At 41.4% G+C, this 25228-nt stretch overlaps 1 protein-coding gene across 1 annotated transcript in view; it reads left to right on the top strand.

The window, feature by feature from the left end:
* Positions 1-3189: 3189 nt before the first annotated feature.
* The window catches only part of LOC111234522 (E3 ubiquitin-protein ligase Jade-2-like), a 119544-nt gene continuing 97505 nt past the window's right edge, over positions 3190-25228 (top strand). The window contains exons 1-2 of the mRNA XM_022762668.1: positions 3190-3253; positions 8043-8128. Of these exons, the coding sequence (XP_022618389.1) occupies positions 3190-3253; positions 8043-8128 (150 nt within the window). The remainder of the gene's footprint in view (positions 3254-8042; positions 8129-25228) is intronic.

Raw genomic sequence — 25228 nt, forward strand, 5'->3', positions numbered from 1 at the left:
GTTGCAAAGATTGCCAATAGATCCTCTCTCATCTCACAAACTAAAACATTAATTTTTATTGCATCTTGGAAGCATTAAAATGCCTCCCAGCTCATGATGAATGCTTTTCAGAAGCCTGATTTAAAACAGCGTAGGAGTTTTTACATCTGATGCAACAACTCAAAGCCATCGCATTGATGGATGGAGCCCCGTTCAGTCGAACTAATCATGAGAAATAACCGTCTACAGCTGTAGCCACAGGTATAACTACAAAGTACCAAGTGGGAGACACCTGAGTAAATATTTCTGACTAAAATTTTTATGCTCAGTCAGTTGACTGATCGGTTGAATCACAAACAAAAGTATCCAAAAATTGAAGCTCGGATGTGTTCATCATCCAGCACATTTTCTGTCACAAAATTGTTGTAAATGCTTCAGACAACTTCTAACAGACTCATTCAGAAAGCTGGTGTAAAGAATTTTCTGTCACATTTTTTTCTGTGTTCACATTTTCCTTTGGGTGGTCAGGAAAAAAAATGGCTGGACTGCTTTTTTTTTTTTAAAAAAAGAAAAAAAAAGAGAAAACTTTGGTGCCCTGAGTGTGGTTTAAGTGGGTCGCCTGAGAGTTTAATAGGCGAGGGGAAAACCTGAGATGGATCCAAGCGTGCAGACTTGAAGTCAGACAGACGTAGCTGGAGGAAGTCAATGATGTACTTAACCAATCTCCTCAAAGGCAGGACGACGAGGTAGAGCTCGACAGATGGGAAGAGGTGGAGGGATGGAGAGAGAGAGAAGCGAGCAAGGCTGAGGAAGTCAATAATGTACTTAACCTTACTCAACGCACTCCCTCTGTCCCTGTTATTGTAAGGCAGGGAAGACTGGAAGGGGGAGGAAAAGAGATGAGAGGGAGAGGGTATGATGGCAGGACTTGGGAATGGAAATAGTCGGAGGCAGCGAAGAAGCGCTGTGTTTTTCTGTCAGCATAAATGTCAGAGTAGTTAAGTGTGTGCAGGGCAGGCGGGGAGGCCGGGGTACTGGAAGAGCCCCATATAAGAGGGAATAGCCAGGTTTTACGGCCACATAAATCTCCGTTCCCCGCACTGAAGGTTGTAACCCACCTCCTCCTCTTTTGGCTTTCCTGCCTCAGTCTAGCAGTACGCTAAAACCTCCTTTTGACTTCTTGACTCTATTTGTTGCTGCCTCCTTTGCCTCATTTCTCTCTCTTTCAGACTCTTGACCCCTGGCCTCCTTTTTTTTTTTTTTTTTTTTCTTTTTAATGGAACTCTATATATTTTCTTCTTTTGCAACTCAGGCTACAAGAGATTAAATATTTCTACAGGCTGCATTTTTTGCATCCTTGATCTGTGTTTTCTTTTCCCTTTAATCCTTGTCAGGGACACTTTAATAATAAACCTCTGAGTTCTTGCATCATATCAACAAGGTGACCATCAGGTGTTTTTCACTGCTTCTGGCTATGTATTCAGTTGTATGCTGATCAGAGTGTTCTTGTTTTCTCACCTGAAAGTGCTGATTAAACTTTAAATTCTTTTTATTTTTTTAGTGTAAACAGGGGGAAATGGTTGCTCATGATAATAAGTGAAATTAACTGTGCCTCCACCTGTCGGTCTGAATTCACCCTCTGTTACTGGATCTCTTGCCTTCTCTCCAGCTGCTCTGTCTAACTCTTTGCAAATCTGCTGTTGCCCACATTTGCTTCTGACATGTCAGATGTGAAGCTGAGTAGCGATGTAAAACATAGAGGGTGCTGTTATTTAATGCATTTTTCTAAAAACAAAAAAACTTTTTCTTGATAGCTTTTGTTTGATTTATTTCTGACCTTTTTCTCTCTGACGCACTCTGTCCTCCTTCTCTGACGTTCCTCCATTGTCTCTCTGACTGTTGCTTCGCCCTGCTCTTTGCTTGTAACATCTTTGTTTATTTAGCCTGAGCAGCTCTCTCTCTCTCTCATTCTCTCTCTCTCTCTCNATCCCCCCCCCCCCCCCCCCCCCCCCCCCCCCCCCGATTCTGGACACAAAATTGAATCAGACACACACAGTAGGCATCTATCTACTAAATAGATGTCTGTTAGCAGCCACTCCTCATGTCTGCTCTCCACCTCTCATTTCAGTTTTCCCTCTCTTCTCTCTGTCTCTGAAGTGAGACTCATGCTCCGTCGCAGAATTAGCGTTCGGCTGCCGTTGCTTGTGAATTGAAGTTAAATTGCTTTCTCTTTGCAACACGTCTGGATTGAACCTATCACACTTGTTGTCACATTTGGGAAATGGGTGTAATACAGAGTTTATTTAAGTGTAAGCTGAGCAAGTAACTATGGGTGTGTTTTCCAAGTGGCAGTCAAGTTACCGCAGAAACACACATCAGTTCAGTCAAAATAATGAGTGATTTTTTTTCTTTTTTTTTTTTTTTCCCTATAGGCAACACTCCTTAACTGCGTCTTCTGTATCTTCCTGGTGCTCCTGCTGTGTTAAATATGCTGCTCCCTGATGGAAGCTCATTCATAAAGATGCAAGATTCCATTCAGTAGATGCTTTGTGACTGAAATATTGTGGGATGTTGCTGATGTTGCTGAGTTTTCTTGTAAACAAACACACAGTTATCACAGTGATGATCTCAGAATTAGGACGTTAAAGTGACAAATGAGCAACGCGAGGTTATTGAATAAAAATGTTCTCATCCTAGATGTTGCTTTTTAATTTACTTTTTCATTTCACACTTGTCTACAGCTTAAAGTGCCAGGTTGTGCAGGTTGTGCCAAACTAGTGTTTTGATTTGCCATTTTTATTCTGTTTATAATCAAGAAAGAAGGACCTAGAGTATTAAAGCAGATGCATAAAAGGGGACTTGCACAATAGCCCCCAGTGAATAGAGCACTATTTCAGGATGCGTTCACAGTCGACTTGTACAGCGACTCCCACTGTATGTGAAGAAAAGGAACAAGTGTATCATTGTGAAGTTCCCAGCAAGTCCGAAGTGCTAATATGTAATGGTGATCAAGTCGGTTTACTCTGGCAGGCTGCCTGCCGCAGACTCTGACAGATTGGTGCCATCAGCGCATTATTTCATTAACACTTGTGTTTTCATGGTGAACATCTTCTCACTCGTCATTTTTCTCTCTCTCTCTCTATCTCTCCCTCCCTCTTGCCCCAATTCTTCCCTCCCTCCCTCCCTCCCTCCCTGCCACCCCTCTGACAGATGGAGAGCGAGAAGAAGAGGAGAAAATACTCCACGAGCAGCAATGACTCCGACACCACCGACAGTAAGTTGGAGGGAGATTCAGGGGAAGGGAGGGAGGGTGTGCGCGCGCGCGCGTGTGTGTGTGTGAGAGTGTGAGAAAGAGCTAGAGAAAGAGGGAGAGAGAGAGAGAGAGAGAGAGCATGAAACATGGAAGTGTCAGAAAAGTGAGTTCCTGTGCTGCTGTTGTACAGCGAGCTGCCTGATTTTAGTCAACTCCCGCAGGGTATTTCTCGTATCCACTCTCCATATAGACTTTCCACCTGTCTCACGGTCATTCCCTCCTCTGCTCTCCTCATTAAGACTTCCTCTTTCTGAACACAACTGCAGTATAAATATGAATATGCAGCTCTGGTTATTCCAGGTCCTACTATTCTGTCAAAATTTAGAGAGCTTGGGAGAAATGGGACAGAAACGGATAAAATCTCTCTGATCTCTGAGGGGAAACTGAGCTGAGGCTGGATGAACACGGTGTCTAAGTATTTTTATTGTAAAAACAAGTGAACAGGGGGCGGGGGGAGTTGTGGTTTGTGTTAGTTGACAATCAGTGTCTATAAAATCACCACAGGCTGTGACTGCACTCTTATTTCTTTTGATGAAATACTTATAGTGTTGTCCGTATTGTAGTGAAACATCAGTCTTTACACACTATCTCCACCTGGTGCGCTGAGCTGCTGTACCTGTAGCCTTGTCTGTGTTTTTACTTTCAACTCTTATGTGATCAATAAAATAATTAGACATAAAGATGTATTTTATTATTAGCAGTTTCACTCAGGAAAAGTCGCACTTCAGCCAGGTAAATCTTTAGCAAGACAACACTGTGTTACAATCTCTATCTATAATAAAGCAATCTAAGCGCTATGGGCGTAATGAGCTGCGGCCTAAGTAAATCAGGTGCTTAATACACACAGATTGTGGCTGCAAATTCACTAAAACCCACATCTTGCATTTGTGGTGGGCCATATTCTTAGTAAATCTGGCCTTATGTGTTTTGGAAGAAATGTTAAATATATGCAGCATGCACTTAATGGCCTGACTGATAAATGCATATTAGATAATGGATGCATAGACTAATAGATCAGCAGATACACTCCCTACCCAGAGTCGTGATAGAGACTCAAACAACCAATGAGACAGACAGACAGACAGACAGACAGACAGACAGACAGACAGACAGACAGACAGACAGACAGACAGACAGACAGACAGACAGACAGACAGACAGACAGACAGACAGACAGACAGACAGACAGACAGACAGACAGACAGACAGACAGACAGACAGACAGACAGACAGACAGACAGACAGACAGACAGACAGACAGACAGACAGACAGACAGACAGACAGACAGACAGACAGACAGACAGACAGACAGACAGACAGACAGACATGCAATGAAGAGATAGACCGCATGATGGTGGGAACATCTGGCCAGTCTAACACATTACTGTCGCTGGCAGCGTCTGCTGGAAAATCATCTGATAATAAACTGTCTTTGAATAGCAGTGCAGTGTTACACAAGCACACTTGGCTCTCAATGCTGATCACTCTCCACGAAATATGAAGATTTAGTCACTGAAGACAGCTAGCAATTTTGATTTAATTATAAACATCATTCTTCTTGCCTTTTGGCAGTTCAACATGACTAATTCTTGGCATTTTGCGGCGTGCATTTTTCAAAAACAAGCAAATAATATTTGTCTGGCCATACCCCTGACTCCGTAAGGCCAACATAGACAGAGAATTAGATACATCAGTGAGCTAGAAAACAAACTGTCGTGTACAAAAGTGGACCTCACTTTTGGTTTTGTGTCTCCCTAAAAACCGCTCACATGCCAACATTATCTTATTACCAAAGCAAAGTGGCTTAATCTGCCCTTTTCACCTCAGAGTGTAACATTTCTGTATTGAACAACTAGATATTTTTTTCTTTTGCTTGTGTAAACATAATAATATTTCTTTCTACTGTTGGACCCTCTTAAAAGTCAATGTCAAAAGTCATGAAACATTATAAAAAAAAATACTCCCTGCTGTCTTTTGACACATTTTGAACATTCGAATAAAATATTAAAAAGAGATAAAAAGATTTCATTTGGGATTTTCTGTCTCTCTCGATGAGAAATCAAATTTCCTATTACAGTATAATACAAAATTCAAAAACATTTCTCCAATTGAAGCTGTTCATGATGTGGAATGCCTTAACTGTTTTCTTTTTGAAACATTTTTAAACTAACTACAGGAAAATGATTTCTGGGTAATGTAGTGACTGAAACTGAAAACTCTTAACTGTTTACTGCAGTAGGGCCAACAGAGGTTGAAGTGACCTTTTGCAGGTTTAACCGTCATGTGGTCACAGGTCTGCATGTATAAAATATTTTACAGCAGGTTTAACAGGCTGTTTTTCAGACCTAGACTCTGCCACCCTGCACTGAAGGCCATACTGTCTGCTGTATAATTAGCTGTTAGCCGTTAGCTTCCCCTGGCCAGTGCTGTGTGGGCTCCAGCTGCATCTGTTGACTGGAGGTTATCAGGTTTCTAATTGAAGGATGCCCATGATAATTTTGGCTGCCGTGCACCAAGCGGGGCTTTTAATTAACACACGGCCATGATGGTAACCTCCAACTGTGCTGCGGTCCGTTTGGTTATCTGGCCGCAGTGATAGAGCGGTGCAGCTGCCTCATGTGGGGCGTGTGGATGTAACCTGCACAGACACACGCACATGCGCACACACACACACACACACACGCACGCACGCACGCACGCACGCACGCACGCACACACATACTCTAGCAGAGAGCAGATGCATGAATGTTCAGCAGATTAGCACGCAGTTCCACTGAATATTTTCATACTGGACACACGTGTGCATATAACATAGCACTCCTACACACACAGACTTGTGGACGAACACACAGACACTGAGGAACAGCTTCAGTGCTTTTGGCAGAGATTCTCTAAGTCTCTGCTGCGTTTTGATGATGGTGGTGGTGGAGAGCGCCGCTGTCTAACACATCCCTACAAAACCCTCCTATAGGTGTTCAGCTGTACAGAAACTGAGACACGTTCAAAAATGCCACTCGCCACTACACCCCGCTCACTCTTTTATTTTGACGTGTTTATTCTTGGACAGACTAGAGTATATCTGCTCCACTTTACCTTTTAACAAGTCTCTCTCTCACACAGACACACACACACACGCACACACACAGCATACACATTCTGTAAGGTGGTACACTTTGAGACCACCACTCAGTAGAAGTGAGTAGAGGATTAATTTGAAATCGTTACCCACTCGTAGCTGTCAATTCCTATTTCCTGTCGGGTTGTGGCGGTGAAGGCGTGTCTGTGTGTTTATGTCTGTGTGTGTCCAAGGGAATATATAAATCTGTGCCACTCTGAGAGATTGAGACATCAACACGATGCAAGCAAAGTGTGTGTGATTATGGGTGAAAGTGTGAGTGCATGCTTATGTGGCAAATATCTGTATACGTTAGCAGCTGTGTGTGTGTGTGTGTGTGTGTGTGTGTGTGTGTGTGTGTGTGTGTGTGTGTGTGTGTGTGTGTAGGGAGAGGGAGTCAGTAATTTTGAAGATGAGCCTGACAGCAGTTCTGCCCTCAGCACTGTTAGTTGTTCAGACATCCCAAGTAAAATTAGCACGGTGGCAGGACTTCTGTGGTGGCAAGGGAAATATGTTGAGTGGGAGGCAGCCCACACACACACACACACACAGAGTCACCGTAACAGTGTGCTATATTACACAGTATTGGCAAATTTGTGTTTTCCATTATGCCTGTGTGATGTAATTTAATTGCTAATGTGATGCAATTTTTAATGAGAGCCTTCTACATGGTGCACAGGTGAAAATGAGCTGTTGGCTATTTCTGTTGCAGTGATTTAAAAAAAAAAAATATATATATATCATAAATGAAATTACACACATTCCCTTTCTTCTCTACATATATCAGTATGGGCTCTGATCACACACACGGGCACAGGCACACGCAGACAAACACATGCACAGGGTGGCTGATTGAAGCGGTAGGTGGGATATTGGCTTCAGTGTCTGGTTAATTGCCATTAAGTTGTGTATTAATGAGGTTGTAAAAGACCATAGTGGACTAACTGCTTAACAAGATGCTATTTATACTGTCGTTACTTATTACAGCCCTTAATAGATCATCATCAGTCTGCTTCAATTAAAGGCCTGACTTGGAGAGGTAGGAGAAGTCACGGGGAAGGTTTTTGTTTGCCTGCTTTCTTTTTTTAGTGCTTCTCTGCAGTGGTTGAATCACCTCCATCAGCGTAAATTACAGAAGTCCTGAACCCCATCACATGCTCACGGAAGAACTTTTGATGACCAGCTTTTTCCCCTCTAACAAGTATAACTGATTCCCCGCCGGTACGAGCTTGCTATGGTGATTCTATTATGTCTGTATTGTAAACCTTCTCTGCAAAAAAAACAAAAACAAATTTCTCCAGTGGGACAATAAAGTTTGTTTGCAGTGTATCTGAACGCACGCTGTGTACATGAAGCCTGATCTACAGCCAGACCCCCTGTTCTTCATTTACCTCACTTTCGGATCAACATTCACACTCGTGACTGCACATTCTCGACAAATCCAACACAGATTAAGTTTGCTTTATGTTGTGCTCCAGAAGATTTGAAACACTTTGTCTTTACAGCTGTGTCATAAAAAGCTAGTTAGTCAGTGCCAGGAAAATATTGATGGTATCTCTCCTGAATAAGATGCTTGTTAATCTTAATTACACTTATTGTTATCATCTTTTTAATTTTTTTTTTTATTGTTGCAGGTCAGGTGACCTCGTGGTCCAGGTCATCCAAGAATACGGGCACCAGCAGCACATGGGTCCGCCACCAGCACAAGAAACCATCAGAGGTAAGTTAGTGTGGCAGCTTGGTTCAGTGACTCGGGCAGATACAGTGTGCTGACTGAAATACAGTCTCTGTTTGGCTGTTACACGCTGAGAGTTATGCTCCACTTCCATGCTGCCTGTGACAGATATTTGCTGCGGCTGTTGGTCAGATGCCAACATTTTTGTCTGCTTGTTCAGGTTGTTGAACTGGCGTGATCTGCGTCTTTTATGATCCTTGTTCTTGAAATACAGAAAAAGAGTGCAGGTCCGGCAGCTAATTGAAATCCTTAAAGTTAGGTGTATGGTTTCTGGACAAGCTCAGTTGCTATTTGGCTGTTCTTCTTCTTATATTACATCTTTTATCTTACAACCACACTCTGCCAAGTTTGAAAACTATGAAAGCAGCTGTATATCAACTCTTAACTGGAACAAACACTATCCAATGTAAACACAGCCATCTCCGTCACCACAGCTAAATCAACCGGGCGCATTGATGGCACAGATTGGTTCCCTAAAATACCAGGTTGGAACATCCATATGGTCATGATGAACATTCCCTAGCGCTCTCAAATGACCACCCTGGGGAAGAAACTGGCATAATCCAGTTGGAAAATGGTGCACTGTACCAGTTGTGGCAAAAATGCTTTGCCTGCCACAATCACACATTCCTCCCACTCTGTCAGTGAAGTGGGTTCAAATCTGTTTAAGGACAACTTTCTGTTTTGAAGAGTTTCACTCCAAAAATAACTATCTGCCACTTGGAACACATTACATCTACTGGTGATTTTTTTTTATTTTTTAAATAGAGCAGAGTAGGTGACAGCCTTGGATGACACTTCTCAAATTCTGAAGATGTTCAGTGAGACACTCAAAACAAAGATCTTTTACAAAATGAATTGATACCATCTAAGAGGGTTATTTGCCCTCACAGCTGCTGTGATTTCTCGCCATCCTTCGTCCAAATAAAAAAATGTCAGAAACTGTCTAAAGTGTAAGCGCACAAATTTAGTTTTTATGCAACTTTTGAAAGGAGAATGAGTAAAGCAAAAAGGCATGCATGCCCCCGAACCACCCCGAAGTACAAGTCATCAGCAGAGCATCTGTCATGCCTGTGCATTTGAAGCTTCCTCCCCCTCAGCTCCATCCAGTTAACCACAGGCTGTTGGAAGGTCCTGTCAGCAATCAGTCTCTCAGTAATTACTACTGTAGCTCTCTGCTCTGACCCGGGCCTCAGCTGAAGAGCCAGGGGCCACGTTCAATTTCATAACGCTGCCGCCTCGCCTCGCTCTGGGGCACCCTGTTTTTTCGTGAAAAATGATGTTTCGTAGCAATTTTTTTTTTTTTCTGCCTTTTCTTTAGCAGTGAGTGACAGGAGAGGCCGAACAAAGAAAAAGGGCAGGTGACATCTGACAAAGGTTTATTGCAAAGTTCATATGTTGTGAGGGCATTTGAAGATTTTGACCCATTTAATATATAAAGAACATTCTCAGTTCCTCAATTCAGTACTTGCACTTCTTGGGGGGCCTTGCTTACTTGTTAGTTTTGCACCTAGGTCCAATTAAGGAATAACATTTTTTTTTTTTCAAGTGTATACCTGAACCAGAACAGCTCGTAACATGAACTTGAGATTGCAACTTGTAGGGTTTTGCTGTTCAAGCTGACTCACATTGAGAACACATAACTGTATAATGTGTTTAAACGCGTATCATTAGTTAATTTCTTTTTAATTATTTGCTTAGTCACTGAGAAAGACGTTTTAGAGGATGCCATCATCTGGTTTTAACATTTACCAGGTAGGCGAACCTACTGAGAAATTTTGGAAACCTGTCTTACAATAAATACATCACCTGTCTTGTACATTAGGTGAGTGGAGCATTGGTACTGCAGGACAGCAGCTTCATGCAGGTATGCAGGCTTCACACAAAGTGCTTATTGTCTGACCCACATTTTGAACACATCTTGAAATAGGCAGGTTTGCATCTGCGACTGAACAGGTGTGTGGAGGTGGGAAAGTTGGCAGGATTGGAGCTACTCTCTCAACCCTCTCTCTCTCTCTTTTTTTTTTTTTTTTTTCATTCTTGACACACCTACTTCTGTGTGCATAACTGAGTGTAACATCATGAATGGCTTTTGAGAACAGACTGTCCAAAACTGTTTGCCTCATTTCTTTGTGTTCAGTTTGTTGCATCAAGACTACAAAGACATGCAAAAGACACAGTATTCCTGGAAAGAGATTTGAGAGGCGGTGGGATGAAGCCAAAAAAAGAGGGTATAATGGCCTTTGGATGTCGCCATCCAGAACGGGTAGAAACACCTTTGCCTTTAGATGTGGTGGGTGATTCATCATATGTTCACTGGAAGGATACTAAAACCTTTAGTCACCGGAGCCGAGCCATCACTTTGACTGTGCGTGTAGTGGAGGCTCTTTACTCTATTTGTAGGTTAATTGAGTAAAAGCTCATGTTTCTTCAGAGCAGCTCATCTTCTGTCAGTGTGTGGAAGAAGTGACGACGAGACCGTCCGTCAGACGGAGTACAAGAGTTAAACCCTTCAAAAACCAACTGCACGCCAGCACTTCAGGTGTTGGTAACTGCTGTCAGTGCGAGAGCTATCCTGAGGCAACAGCGATAACTTGTATGTTTTACAGGACAAAGGTCATGACCCTGATTAAATGTCACCACCTCTTTTGCTCACAATGCTTAGCTGGAGGAGACATGTCTTGGTAGCCTTGGATTTTTTTGAAAGTGGACTGGTGCTTTTTGCTTGACCTGACTAATCCAAAGGAAGAAGGGGCTTTCTTTGTATCTAAGCAGCAGATAAATTAGGCTAAGAGCGATCAGAGAAACAACTACCGCTATCAAATGTCACATTTACATGTGGCATTTTGTGTTGAACTAGTTCATCAGCAAGAATAGAAGTCCACAGGTTTCATTGGTTGAAAACGCCTGTTAGCAAATGATCCTTATCAGTGCTCTGTCAAATGCACATCTGGTTTGTAACTTTGCTGATGGACGGAGTTTCAGTATTTACAACCACACTTCACCATGAATACATAACATAGTTATGCTGTGCAATTTAATGAAACCAGACTGGTTTCATTAAATTGCATGGCATATTTTGTAGTGGTATGGACTTGTATATTTGCTGGTTGTTGATGGTGGCAGACAGACATCCCTGAAATTAAGTGCTTTTTTTTTTTTTTTTTTTTTTTTTTTTTTAAATGAAAAAAAGTCCAAGCAAGGCTGTGAAGATTCCTCATCCCTGCTGGGAAGGAAATTCAGCAGTGGCTCGCAATGCGGACAAGTTTATGGAACGATGTTCACCCTCGGTTAAGGGATGTGTGGCGAATGGTAAACACTATGCACTTGTAATGACAACGTAGCTCTTTTCTAAAAATGAGCCGTCTCTATTTGCGCCTTTGCGAGTCTTTCACTCTAGCTTTGACTTTTCTTAGAAGTGGTTTAGAGGGCTTTACTTGGCGGAAGGAGGGCACAGTCAAACGCTTCCGTTTTTTTGTATAGCCGTTTTTTTTTTTTTTTAATCTCATTTTAGATGAGGACCGAGATTTAAGATTTTGAAAATTTTGTGGACAAACAGGAAGCCGTTATGACACGCAGTATACAAGCAGATGGCGCATATCTGGTCTTGTGGTTAATGGTTAGGGACAGCAGTTGAGAACAAGAAAAAGACAGAGGCAACAAACAAAGCAGAAAAAAAGTTTACTTTAAAAGAAAATGCGCTGTAATGTAAGTGTGCTGAGTCACCAGTGAGAGCTCCTGGCCTCGTCTCCTCTGACAAAAGCAAAGCTCTCCTTCTTCAGAGAAATCCCCCCTGCTCTCCCCCAGGGGATTGTGTGACACTTGTCAAAACACTGTAACATGGGCAGAGGACACACACACACACACACACACACACACAAACACTCACACACATTTTTTAGAGGGTGCTTGTAACACTATATTGAGACAGAAACATGAATACAGACGCACTTTTTAATCTGGGCTTTTTTTCCAGGCTCGTGGTATTGAAATTTCGCACCACACACTTGGAGAGGGAATGTCTCTATCCATGTTCCTAGTTTCATTTGAATCTTTTTTTTTTCCTGTATGTTTTTCTTTTTCCTCCTTAAAAATCCCGCTTCAGTCTTCAGGTAAATCTATATGGAGATGACAGTAGTTAAAGCAAGTGTTTACCTGGGCTGTTTTTTTGCAGCAAAACAGAATTGAATCAGGTATTTGAAGCATAGATAATTCCATCTTGTCACTGTGCCCGGTCAGACAGAGTGTAAGAATGTGAGCATAACTCTGCCAAACTTTTCTTTAAGTTGCCCCGGATAATTCATGTTAATGATCGTCACTTGTGGTTGGGCTGTCTGGAGCGTTAGACATTATGAGTTTGGCGTATGCATTTTTGTCTGCACAACCTCAGTTAATAACAGGCCTCCACAGATGCGATTTGTGGAAATGAGTCTTGATGCCAAAATCCAGGTGTAATGATCTGCTGTAACGTTGTGAGATATATCACACGCTCAGCACTAATTTCTAACATTATTCAGTTCACCATTTACAGCTTGGCAATTTAGCAAAAAGCTGCGACTTCCAATTAGTGCAACAGTTACAAGTGAGTATGTGAAAGAACTCGTATTTATAACGGGGACGTGGAGCAGGTTGGTGTTATAAGTGCTTAGTAAAGACACTTTGGAGAAAAGGCACTAAATCAAAAAAAAAAAAAAACAGTGTTCATTCATTTGCTTTCATTTTTAGAGGCTTTCTTCCTAAACCTTTGGTATCATGTCGTATCTTCTTCTCTGTGACCTTTCAGTTATTGTGCTTGTTGCACAGTGTTGTGCTCTTGCTGTGTTTGCTGAAATGACTGTATAGTTGCATCCAGGTTGATATCAAATGATGTACTAGTTATTAGTTTAAGCCATGTTGCTTTCCCTGGACATTTCAGTGCTGTGGTTGAAGGACGACGGTGTGATGAAGCTCAGATCATATTTAAGTAATAGTTTTACAGCTTTCAACCCCGGTCGAAAGTATTTTCATGAGTGAGGAGCTTTTACTGTTTGACAAAGCCAAGAAGAGGTTGTTGAACAGAGAGTGATATTGGGAGCCGCTCACAATGCATCATGGGAGGAAGGAAGTGGTGTTGATAGGGTTTGCCAAAAAAGATGATGGCTGAGCAGGTGTGAAACGCTCTCTATAGAGTCATTGTTTGCTTGTGCGTATACAGTGTAAGAGTGTGTATGTGTGTGGAGTCAAGTGTGCATGTGTGTATGTGCAACTGTATCCTGAGGTTGAGAGTGTTGTTAGAGAGGTGGCGGCTACAGCACTTTCACTTTTCAGTAGGTTGTACATTTATCTGTAATGTGCATGTAGTGTTCATGCAGTCTATATCAGAACACATGTGCAGTGAACTATCACCTTTGCACCATCGCCACAAAAACAGAGGTGTCTTTGTATATTAGTTTACGCCGTGGTGTGTATTTGTTTCCCCAAGATAGTGTGAGTCATGAGTATTGTTCATATGTCTTAAGATGTTAACCAGAACAATGTCAACCTGTCTGCAAGATGAGGCTTTGGTATGATTGCGTTTCATGTTTGCATCTTTTTCTAATATCAAAATTTTTCAAAATAGTTGTGCCTAGCTTACTAAGATGGGACGTTTTCTGAATTAATATTAGAAAACTTTGTGTAGTGAAAAGACGAGGAAGAAGGCAACCTAGTTGACAACAGATGAAAGTCATTGTGAATGGGTTTAATACTGGATGATGCCGGCGGACATCAGTAATGAAAAGTAATCCGGAAAGTGCAGTAGTTTTTACAGAGTGAGCCTGGGAACTGTCAGCGTGGAGTGTTCTGAAGGCGCAAACTTCAGTGCTGAAATTCAAAACAGCAGCCAACTGGTGGAAAACACAGCGAGTCTGTTCAACAGCCCCTGATCGTTTTCTTCCTTATTGCTTGCAGTTGTTGAAGAATTATTGCAATCAAATTAAGACATTGGAAAACTTCCTCAGGATATTGACAAGCTTTCAGAGCCGTTCTCAAGTCTTTTTTTTTTTTTTTAACAGCTCTGATGTTAAGCTAAGAGTCATTGTTCTGAGGCAGCTGTATGTTCATCCAGATGTGCAGATGTTACAGGTGGATCACTGTCAAAGCAGCGATACCCTCTGTTTTGTGAACTCATTGTTTCTGTGCCAGCATCCTTGCAAGACATTACAAGTTCTAATTCTCTCCAATAGTGTTGATCTTCCAACACCATATGTGTAAATGCTTAACTAATCCTGTGCACAGATACAAGCATGTGTACTGTACATATACATGTTTGTGTGTGTGTGTGAGCGTGTGTGTGTGTGTGTATGTCCTAGCAGGCTAGCAGCTGCTGTAGATCATTAGGGTCTGCTAGAAACAGCTGTGAAACTCCATGGCAACCAGATGCAAACAGCTACAGGAATGCATGGAGTTGATGTTAGAGTTTCTCACACAAACACACACACACACACACACACACACACACACACACACACACACACACACACTCACTCACTCACGTGTGCCAAGCCCAGTGAATGGATGAGCAGCCTGGATGGATGGTGGCGAGTTTTGCATGTCGACACATACCAGCCAGGAGATGAGTACAAATACACACACACACACACACACACACACACACACACACACACACACACACACACACACACACACACACACACACACACACACACACACACACACACAGTGAATCAACAAGTTGTATTAAACTTGCTCACCTGCCAGTGAGGTGAATAGATGGGTGGGAATTAAAGAATGATGATGGGTGCAACTGTAAAGGATGCATAAAGGACAGAGAAGTGCATAGATAGAGGAATGGATGATAATTAAATGAATGAAAATCATAGGTTGAAGAAATGAAATGATTAGTAAATAGCAGAGTTCATAAACACTTGATAAAATTCCTTACACTAAGCATCAAACTCATGTATGAGTCAACCTTAGAGAACAATTCTTAATCAAAAGACCCTAAGGCTTTCTAATCACTTAGCGGCCTTTGGCCTGTGTTGAGTTTCAATTAAAATATGTATTAATATAAATATATACCCACATCAGAATTTTCCATCTCAACTCTGAGTCACCAGTTTAACATGAAACAGCTTCATTATTTTATTCATGTATCAGCTGTTCTTGTTTTTGAAAATGACTCACCACTGTAATTGATACATTTTTTTCTTTACACCTTGCCCAGAATAATGGGAAGTGCATACATTCATTGTCTCCCACCAATTACATTACAGTCCACTGCATCTGCAGAGCAGGCATCTCAGTGTACACACACCTTTAATAGCTTAATATCAAGTCTCTTGTTTTATTTTCTTTATTGACATTCAACACTAACATCATATGACATGAAAATATCACATTTCCACAAAGAAGAGAAGAAATGCAAGAAATACACGTGTCCGCCCTGATCACAGGTCAGTAATTAAGTCTTAACCCTCTACAGGAGCGACTCTCCTGTAACAGCTGTCAGGCAAAATGCTGATCACACTGGAGAGTGGTAGCTGTATGCTCTGATTTGCAAGTGGTTTAGCATGAATAACCTGCATTTAGCAGTGGAGCTGAGAGCATTGGAGCATGTAGAAAGCAGCATGAAAAAAACAAAACAAAAACTAGCCATGCGTCACACATTGTGTTGCATTGCTCCATTTTTGCACTGCTCTCTACAGATTTTCAATGACCCTCCAACCTATTTCAATTAAAGTTAGATTTACAGATGCATTTAAAGATGAGGTTTGTGAAACTGTGTACACAGAGCACAGGATACAAGCACAAGAGGCCACAAAGACACAAAGGGGCAAAGGATAAAATAATTCCAATTATATGACAGCAGGAGGTTCGACTCAACTGATATGATATGAATCATTGATGTTTAGAGGGCAGCGCTGATTTCAAGCCATCCCACTATTTGCTATGTGGACATCTGGACAGCCCTTTGTGTCCTAATGTGATCCCAGTATGGTAGTTTACCTCCCACCATTAGTGCTTGTTGTCCACTTGGTAAAGTTTTCATCAGTGAATAGATTCCCCATATGGTCAAAAACGCTCACATTTGTTCTATTCTGCGATGGTGCACATTCAGCACTGAGTTAGCTTGCAGATATTACAGTGAGATACTTAAGGGAAAAACACTTTTGTATAGTTTTAGTAAAACAGTATGAAACTAAGAAAACAAGTAAACCAGTGAAAGTTGTTCAGTGTTCATGAGTGTTGGAACTGTTTTGGGGGTTGGCTCTGTGGACTAAAAACTAAAATGTATACTTTGTCTCTGAGTTCTTTGAGTTTGTGGTTGAGTCATAAACTAACTGCATTGGCTGGAGAACTTCTTGGCAAAATATAAACACTAATCAGATGGTGTGTGTGTGTGTGTGTTGTCTGCGGAGGGAAGTGAATACTTGTTCACCCTATGAGCATTTGTTTTGTTTTTGCATGTATCACTGGCCGTCTTCGTGTGTCTGTTTCCGGTTAGTCATTACCATTTTGTGTGTGTGTGTGTGTGTGTGTGTGTGTGTGTGTGTGTGTGTGTGTTTGTCTTTCATGGGTAAATTTCCACATATTTCCAGTCATGTGTGATGGGTTCATGGCAGCAGCTCAAAGGGTTGGATACTGTACCGTGTGGGAAGGAAAAATCTTGAGAAATGAAGATGGCAAGGGGGAGGACTGCATGTGAGAAATAAATTGATGGTACAATTGATTAGTAAAAGTGTAATGGATTTTGAAAGGGGAAAAAAAAAGAGACAAGAAGGAAGTTAAAGGATAATGTGAATGAAAACTGCATTAATGAAAGAGTGCAACAGAAAGGAAAACAATGTGATCATCAGTTTAGGATGGTGCAAAAGCCTAAAATAAGGCAAACACAGAAGTAAAACTTTGCAATATTAATTAGAATTGTTGCACAAAAACAAATCTGCATTTGAAATTCTACATTTGTTTTTTTTTTGTTTATGTTTTCTTTGCTCTGTTGCCCTTCTCTGGTTGTTTTGAGGTTTCATCTGTGCAGGTTTTGGTACAGTATCTGTGCCGTTCAAAGCGTTTGTGTTTCATCATTACCACTTCCCTGATGCAGCCAACTCTTACCTTCGCCATTACCTCTGCTGCCCGGCACAAACACAGACACACACAACACCATCACCACCGCCACCACCACCACCACAGTTTCAGACAGTGGTTATATATTGTCTAAAAAAAACATATCCACAAGGCTCTGTCCACTGTCACATTTTGCAAAGGCACGAGATGGATAATTGTAATGATTTGTGAGCCACAGCAAAACCCGCGGGGCATCCGGAGTAGTGCTTGTGACTTTGTCTTGTCAGCTGCTGTTGAGCAAACTCATGTCATAGACGTACCACATCGCGAGGGAAGCTTACTTTATCCCTCTGCACAGTGTTCAAAAAAGAACTCCTTGGTAAAAAGCCCAAATACAGATAATGATTTCATGAAACCACTGCAACTTATAGGAGCTATTTGTTAGTTTTGCTATTGCTACATAGCCATCGTTCGCATTAACAGCTGTTTTCTTACCAGTCTAGAAGAAACATTGCGAGTTCAGCATCTAACTTCATCCCTTTACTCACCAAGAGCTGTCTCCAGTGGTGGAAAGCAGCACCAAATTTGAACTTTTGTCTGCAATCACGCCTTTTTTTCTTTTAGTTAGCACGCTAACCAGCTAGCCCCAGCCTGTCTCATCACTTTCCGATAGCAACTCACTGTAGCCTCCAAACTGCCCAGAAGACAGCGTTGCTCAAAGGGCGTATCATAACCGCTTGTTGTGTAAACGTAACGATAGCCGGAGCTCTTGTCTTGGGTGGTGATTTCACAAGAAACCACGTTAGGCGGAGGAGAAAACCTACAAATAGCCCCTTTTAAGTTTAGTCATCTTATGTTATTTGTAAGTGGCTAGTCAGTAAAACCAACTTCTCCCACGCACAATATTTGTAAAACAAAGGTCTGAAAATGTGTCACTGACATTTGGAAACCAAACCTCAGTAGATGAATCCATTTTTTTGTCTAACACCAATCTGCCACACCACTGACACAAAATGACAACTTTCCAACTGAATCAAAGAATCAAACTTCCAACATATTTCTAATGCCCTGCAGAATTTTTCAGTAACACCGGTTTGTATTCTGTTTAAGACCCTTTTCCCTCCAAACCTTCAACTGCATTTGTCACATGTCCTGTAATCCTTAATCCCACATAAAAATGACCGTTCAACAGAGATTCAGCAATCAAATCATCAAACCCAAATGTGAAAGAGTGAGGGCTAATTTCTAGACCGCACATGCTGAAGCTGACATTCAGCAGTGACACTGAGAAAAGCCTGGATAGACTCGCTTGTTGTGTCTGCCACTTTGTACTCAACCAGAGGAAAATCTCTCCCATTTTTTTTATATGAAACGTTCATGTGGATTTTCTGGGTGCTATGAAAAGTCGGTCCTGTGAGTGTAGTGAATCACTAACTGGAGCAGGAGCAGATGAGACAGATTGAGGGATGAAGAAAAAGTGAAGTGCTGTAGTTGAAAATAAAATAACTCCTGGAACACACTGAGCATCACAGACTGATGATATATTAATGCAAGAGCATCTGACGGTGGATTTTTTATTTATTTATTTATTTTTTCCCCTTTCAAAAATGAATGATTTGTTGAGTGGTTGTTACTTAAAATGACTCAGAATCTTCTCAGCGTTAGAGTGGGCGTTAATATGAAGTCAGTGGAGAAGTTGGTGTGTTATTATAAGACTGTGCGGACCAACTCCTATTCACAAGTCATAGTGTTTATATTGGCCTGCACACAGCACCAGATGGGTGGAGTTTGGTGCATCAAAGCAATTCAGAAAAGTCACACGAAGTACATACACACAGAAGTATATAAAAACCCACTGAAAATATTGTTCTGCGCGGCAGATCCCACCCGGCTGACAGAGGGTAAAACGAGCTACAGATCTGTCAAATGATATTCAGACTTTTGATCCTATGTATTAGGTCTTTTTTTTTTTTTAGATGTTTGTTTCTGAAAGCTGAAGTAAACTTGCTGAGCTTCAGAGCAGGCGGCCACAGATTGGCCTCTGTCTAATCAACTTCGTTATTCCCCATCAGTAAATTCTGCTGCTAAAAAGCGTGACAACCGACTCAAGTTGCCGTATAGACGCAGATAGGCGGAGCGGCATTAATCATGTAGTTGTTTTGGTTGTTTTTTCAGCCACGCATCTCCAAAACTGGGTCACATCTCCCCCCAGCCTTTGCTTGCCATTTTACCAGATCGTCTGCCTGAGCCTGCCATATGAAGAATGATATTTGCATCGGACTCTGTGGGGGGAAATTGGCTTATCCCTCCTGCCTCTTAAGTCTCCTTCACTCTTTCTTGTCAGTGACCCAGTTTTTTAACCTTTATTTATTGAGGGAAGCTTTTCTGAGCATGTCTGCCCTCTCTCTTTCCCTCTCTTGGAAACATTTATGCTTCATGTTAATGATTTTACACACATTAGCACCTGGGAGCTGCAGAGTACAAGCACAGCCTCTCCTGAGCAGATCCACTGGAGGGGTTTGGGGGGTTACATGCCTTGTTCAAGCCTGTTGTTTTTGCTTGAATTTTTGTACTAAAATAGGTTATCGATGATCTCTTTCTGCTCTGCCTTTCAAAACTTCCTCATCTCTGAAATGATATGCTACTGTTTTTGCTTAATTTTCATGCTATTACATGATTTAGCATGTTCAGGCTGCCCAGTACAGTTACCATCTTTGACATATGGTCATTTAGTAGCTCCGCTGAAGAGATTTGGAGGTTAAATGCTTTGCCCAAGGACATGTGAGGAGAAGAGCTTTTCCCTGACCAGACTCCGGTCCAAGCAGCCTCTAGCTCAAAATCCAACTCACTTAACCTCTAAGCCACTGTAGTCGTGCATATTGATATTAAAATTTAAATTTGTGGACGAGCTACACGGATGATCTTTTCTTGCCTTTTCTTCAGCATTCTTCTGTCTCTTACTCGTTTCCTTTGAATACGTGATTGTGAGCATGAATGGAGGGCAGAGTTTTAGCTTGCTGGAGGCCAAGAATCACATCTGTTCAAATGGAGGAGCGCAGTCAGTCAGTCAAAGCCTTATTGAAGCGGGAACAAAGCTTAATTGCGTGACCTTTGAGTGAAGCCTTTGGCAATCAGCCTGCCCTTGGCGTGGAGGAGAGCGCCATCGCTCCACGCATCATTCAGGCCAGGGCTTGTGATGAGGAGCCGGCGTTCAGAGAAATCTCAAAAGGACCTGTTCACTGTCTCGTCTCACGCTAATGAGGGGGCATAAATTGTAGACTGAGTGCCTTTTCAGGGCTCGGCTGTGCGAAGCTAGGCTAATAGCAACGGATGTGACAATTCAGTTCTAAGAGGGGAGAGGGGACCTTAGAAAGAGCAAGAGGAAATCCTTTTCACGTTCCCATCAAATCCTTTATGTGTTATTTTAAAAGTGTCGAGCCGGTACAGGCTGTTGGTGCGGGTGATTCAGTTTAGCGAGACATAACGTTTCTGCATAATAACAGTGACTCCCTCCACTGTTGCCTTTATGCCTCTTTCCCTCTCATCCGTCCTGAGCTGAGGCAGGGTGCAGCGAGCGCACTGAAAGCCTTCTTCAGCCCTGTGCTCCTTTTTTTTTTCTTTTTTTTTTTTGCCCTGCATGGTGCCTGTTCTGCAGCGCTCACACAAAGAACAAGCTGCCATCAGAACTGTGTCTTGATGCCATAAATGGTGGAAAAGAGAGGGGGGAAAAAAAAAAAAAAAAATGTTTGAATTGCACCTCAGGGCTCAGCGGTTAAAGTCACAGGTGGGTTGTCAAAGAGTTTTTGCATCAATATAACCATTCGTGGCATGAAAAAAAAAGTCGCTTCAAATGTAATTTTAAAAACATTTTTGACATGATGTATGTATAATCATCGTTTCAACATCACGCATCATTCTACCAACTGCTCATACTGGGGTTTATCCAATCATCCTACAGAAATGTAACCTTACTTTTTAGGTTAGAGATGATGTTGATCTAAATTCGAACACCTTGGATGCTTATTGTCACATCTTTTCATGTTCAACTGTTTTGCGCATCATCTTATTAAAAATAAATGGTGTTTGCTGTTGTCAGAAATGCGAAGCGTTTCTCTGGTACAGTCCGTAGTTTGCACAGCAAATGAAGATGCTTTAATGAACTTGGTAAATGTTGAACCACTATTGCAATGTATCAAGATAGAGAGTAGCATGTCATGAATATTTACTGTAAGAACACCTGTGCTACGTGCTAATCAGGTCTTGATTATATTGTCTGGGCAGCTGATACGGGACAGTTTGTCTTCTAGAAGTTAGAATCTAGTACCTTTCTTCCTTCTCTGTCTTTTCTTTTGTATTGCTTTTTTTTTTTATTTTCAGACCACCTTGAAAACTTATTTTTCCAGGCTGTGAGAAAGCTGGAAAATGACAGAGATTAAAAAAAAAAAAAAAAAATGGAGGAGAAATACAAGATCCGGCATAAAAGGTTTCTCCTGGAAGAACATCAGGAAAAGATGCTCGCCAGTTGAAGTTGCACTTTCTTTTCTCTCTCTCTACTATCCCTTTCTCTGCTCCGATCCCCTCCTCTGTCAGTCGGTGCATTTGGAGAGGTGTAAGACAAGCCAAATGTTTCCTCTTCTCCTCATTGTCTTTTCATCCCATTTCATTCTGTTCGTCTGTGAAATATATGTCTTTGCCTTTTCTTGCGCTTGGCTCTCCACCCTCTCTCCTCCTCTCTGTTCAGCTTACTGAGAGGAGAAATAAATAGGAGAGAGGCGGCCATTTTTCAGAGGCTTGTGGTCATTTGATAAAGAAAAAACATAGAGAAACATTGTTGCTGCTGAAGAAGAAGAAGATAATCGTGTGCAGTGAAGTTTGTGTAACAGATGTTGCTTCTTTTTTTTTTAGTCATCTATGATAGTAAACTGTATGTATTGAAGTTTTGGAAAAAACAAGACATCACCTTGGATACCTTTGATTTGTCACTATTTTCTGACTTTATACAGACATAACAATTCATTAATAGAACTGTAATATTATGGATTCATTGAGAACTGAGTATTGTACTGCTGAGGAGAGATGTGCAGTTAGTACACTGGTTGATAAGGCAACAGATTCCTGTTGGGGTGTTAGAGAAAGTGTGTGTGTGTGTGTGTGTGTGTGTGTGTGTGTGTGTGTGTGTGTGTGTGTGTGTGTGTGTGTGTGTGTGTGTGTGAAATGAAATCACTGAGTCACTGTACTAATGCACTGAGCACACACACACACATCCACACATACAGGCTTGCTCTCTTCTCCTCTCTCTCTGTCTGTCATTCTCTCATCAACCCCTTTCTCTCCCCTCCGTCTTTTTCTCACTCTTAATCACCCACTCAACACTCACACACAAACACACACACACACACACACACAAACACACTTCTTCCTGAGTCCTGTGGACCTTCCAAGCAGCCAATCATTAGAGTCCGTCCCTGCGCTCTGATGTGGCTGCTAAAATTAGCATCCTCTCTCTGTGAGTCGACATCTGCCATGACGCACTGTGGAGAGCCAGGTAGCCATGATGCCCAGAGAGAAAAAACTCTCCTCTCCTCTCCTTCCTCTCTTCCTCTCCTCTCTCCACCTCCCTTTCCTTCCCTTCCCATTTCTTTCTTTTCTGCTCTCCTTCAGTTGTGCTTCTTCACTCTGTTTGATTTCTTCTTTTGTCCCCCTTTCTCTGGTTCGTACCCCCTTTACCCTTTTTCTTCTCTTATTCTTCAGCAGGTCAGCGTTGATGTGCACCCTTTTGTTGTTCTTGTATTCAACTTAAAACTGAGTCAAAATTCAGCACCATGTTCAGTTGAAAGTTTTTTTTTTTTTGCTCCATTCAAAAGTAAAATACGCCTTACATTTTCTCATAGAGAAGAAAAAAAGATGCACACATGTCAGAAAGCTTTGTGTGTTACTATGACAACCGGCAACTATGAGCTGTCATGTCTTTAGCTGCAGCATAAATGCATAAATATATATTTCGAATATATATCCTTATCCTCGTCCCTTTAAGGCATCCACTTTAAACCACTGATTAATAGTGTCAGAGCTTTTATTAGAGCTGTTTGAGCAGGACTAAGCTCTTCGCCTCTTGTTGTGTTCCTGTATCACACTGCAGGTGCTATTTTAAAGTCTTTAAGTTGACTCTGCAGGGTAGAAGCTCCATTTCTACTGTGAACAACCAACCAACAACCTGAACTTACTCTGTTCACATGGCCTACAAAAAAAAAAAAAAGTTGTTGACATTGTCGGATGCAATGCATGAAATACTTTATTTCCTTAACAATGTTTTAGAAAAATCTTTTATTATTACTACTCTTATTACTATTGGATGATAAATTGGATAATAATTATTGCAGCTGTAGCTTTGAGTTAACAATTCCTTTTGTGTTAATTATAACCCTTTGTAACTCAACACTAAACTATAGTTATGTTAGGCTACATTTATGTTGCTTGATTTTAGTGGATAGTTGCTATGATTTTGTATAATTTGGGTTATTTTATTTGGTTACAGTCCTTCCTGGTCAAGATCACTTCTACATTGTACATTCAGTTCGTTTAGCTGGACTCATGCTGCCCTTATGGGTCTTTCGCACCTCATGGGGTGCCGATAACTATCGCACCACTCTTGCACCCGTAATCACAGTGGCCCTGCCAGAATTTAGCAGTCTAATAATAACAGCAGGACGAGAAGTGAAGTGGAGAGCATCTCTCATCCTTTTCATCCAACAAGGCTGAATGTTTTTCAAGATAAACAGCGAGTTAGACGATGGTGTGTGATGTCAGCTGGCCTTCAAATGCACCTAAAGCACTTTGTCACTGTGCTTAAAAAAAAAAGAAGAAAAAAACTGGCTCAGCAGCACCACAATAACAAGGTCCGTTGTGTGGGGAGGGAGGCTGGGTGAGCACCTGTGTGAGTGTGTGCAAGCATCTACGCATTGCACTCTAGGATTGTTATTGAGTGTTCGTTGCCGTTGAGTGCGACCATGTATACAACCATGTTGTATGTCCGCGTTTATGTGCGCGAGTGGGTGTATTCGGTTGTGTAATTTCTGTGTATCAGTGTGTGTTTGTGTTCGTGTTTATTTGAATGTATGTTTCTGCTTCGGCGTCAACGCGAACATGTCTTCGTGTGTCTGTATGTGCTTGAGTGTGCGTGTGGTTCCTGGTTTAAAATGTCAGCTTTCAACATTCATCATCAGTGGTTTCTGTTCTGCTAGACTGTTCCGCTAATCTATCATCGCTCTGCAGATGGTCAGAGACACAAGTCAGTCCACAAGCTAAGACGGACAGGCAAACTGCCTCATACAGCATACAAACAAACAAGCTGAATCAGAGCTGGCGCAAGCTTATGCTTTCACCTTGTCCTGTAAAAGTTGCAGGTTCAAATCCTCAGTTCCCGTCGGACATCTCTGATTGATTTTGTAATATGTATCTATATATAGTGGCAGGTAATATTTCTTTTGTGGCTATGTTTATGCTGTATAGAAATATAATTACTGTATAATTCTTACTAGGTGTAGTAGTGAACCTTCCAGAAATGTCAGTAGTAGTAGTTGTGATAGTTGCTGCAGAAGCAGTGATAGTTATAGTTGTATTGGTAGTTTCTAGTAGTAGCATAAAGTGTTTGAGGCCATTGGTTGTAGAAGAAGTAAGTCTACTAGTATAAGAAGAAGTAGTAGCAATAGCAAGTAGTTTGTTGGGAACACAAGTATTATGTTAGTTAGTAATGTTAAGCTCTTGAAACTCATGGAGCGTATTTTATTGTTTACTGTTACTGTGTTTTTACTGCTATAAATCATATTGCAACTTTGTTTTGAAAAGTACTATATAAGTATTATTGTGTCACAATAACTTAAAATATTACCATTATTAGTAGCAGCATCAGGGCTGGATAGCGAAATTGATCACATATGTTGATTAGGTTTGATTTGATTCTTCATTCCAATGTGCTTTCCCGAATTTACTTCATACTGAATAAAACATTGTGCAAAGTAGCAACAATGTGCACTTTTTTAT

The sequence above is a fragment of the Seriola dumerili genome, unplaced genomic scaffold, assembly GCF_002260705.1.
Source record: "Seriola dumerili isolate Sdu_G_001 unplaced genomic scaffold, Sdu_1.0 BDQW01000449.1, whole genome shotgun sequence".
Taxonomy (NCBI): domain Eukaryota; kingdom Metazoa; phylum Chordata; class Actinopteri; order Carangiformes; family Carangidae; genus Seriola; species Seriola dumerili.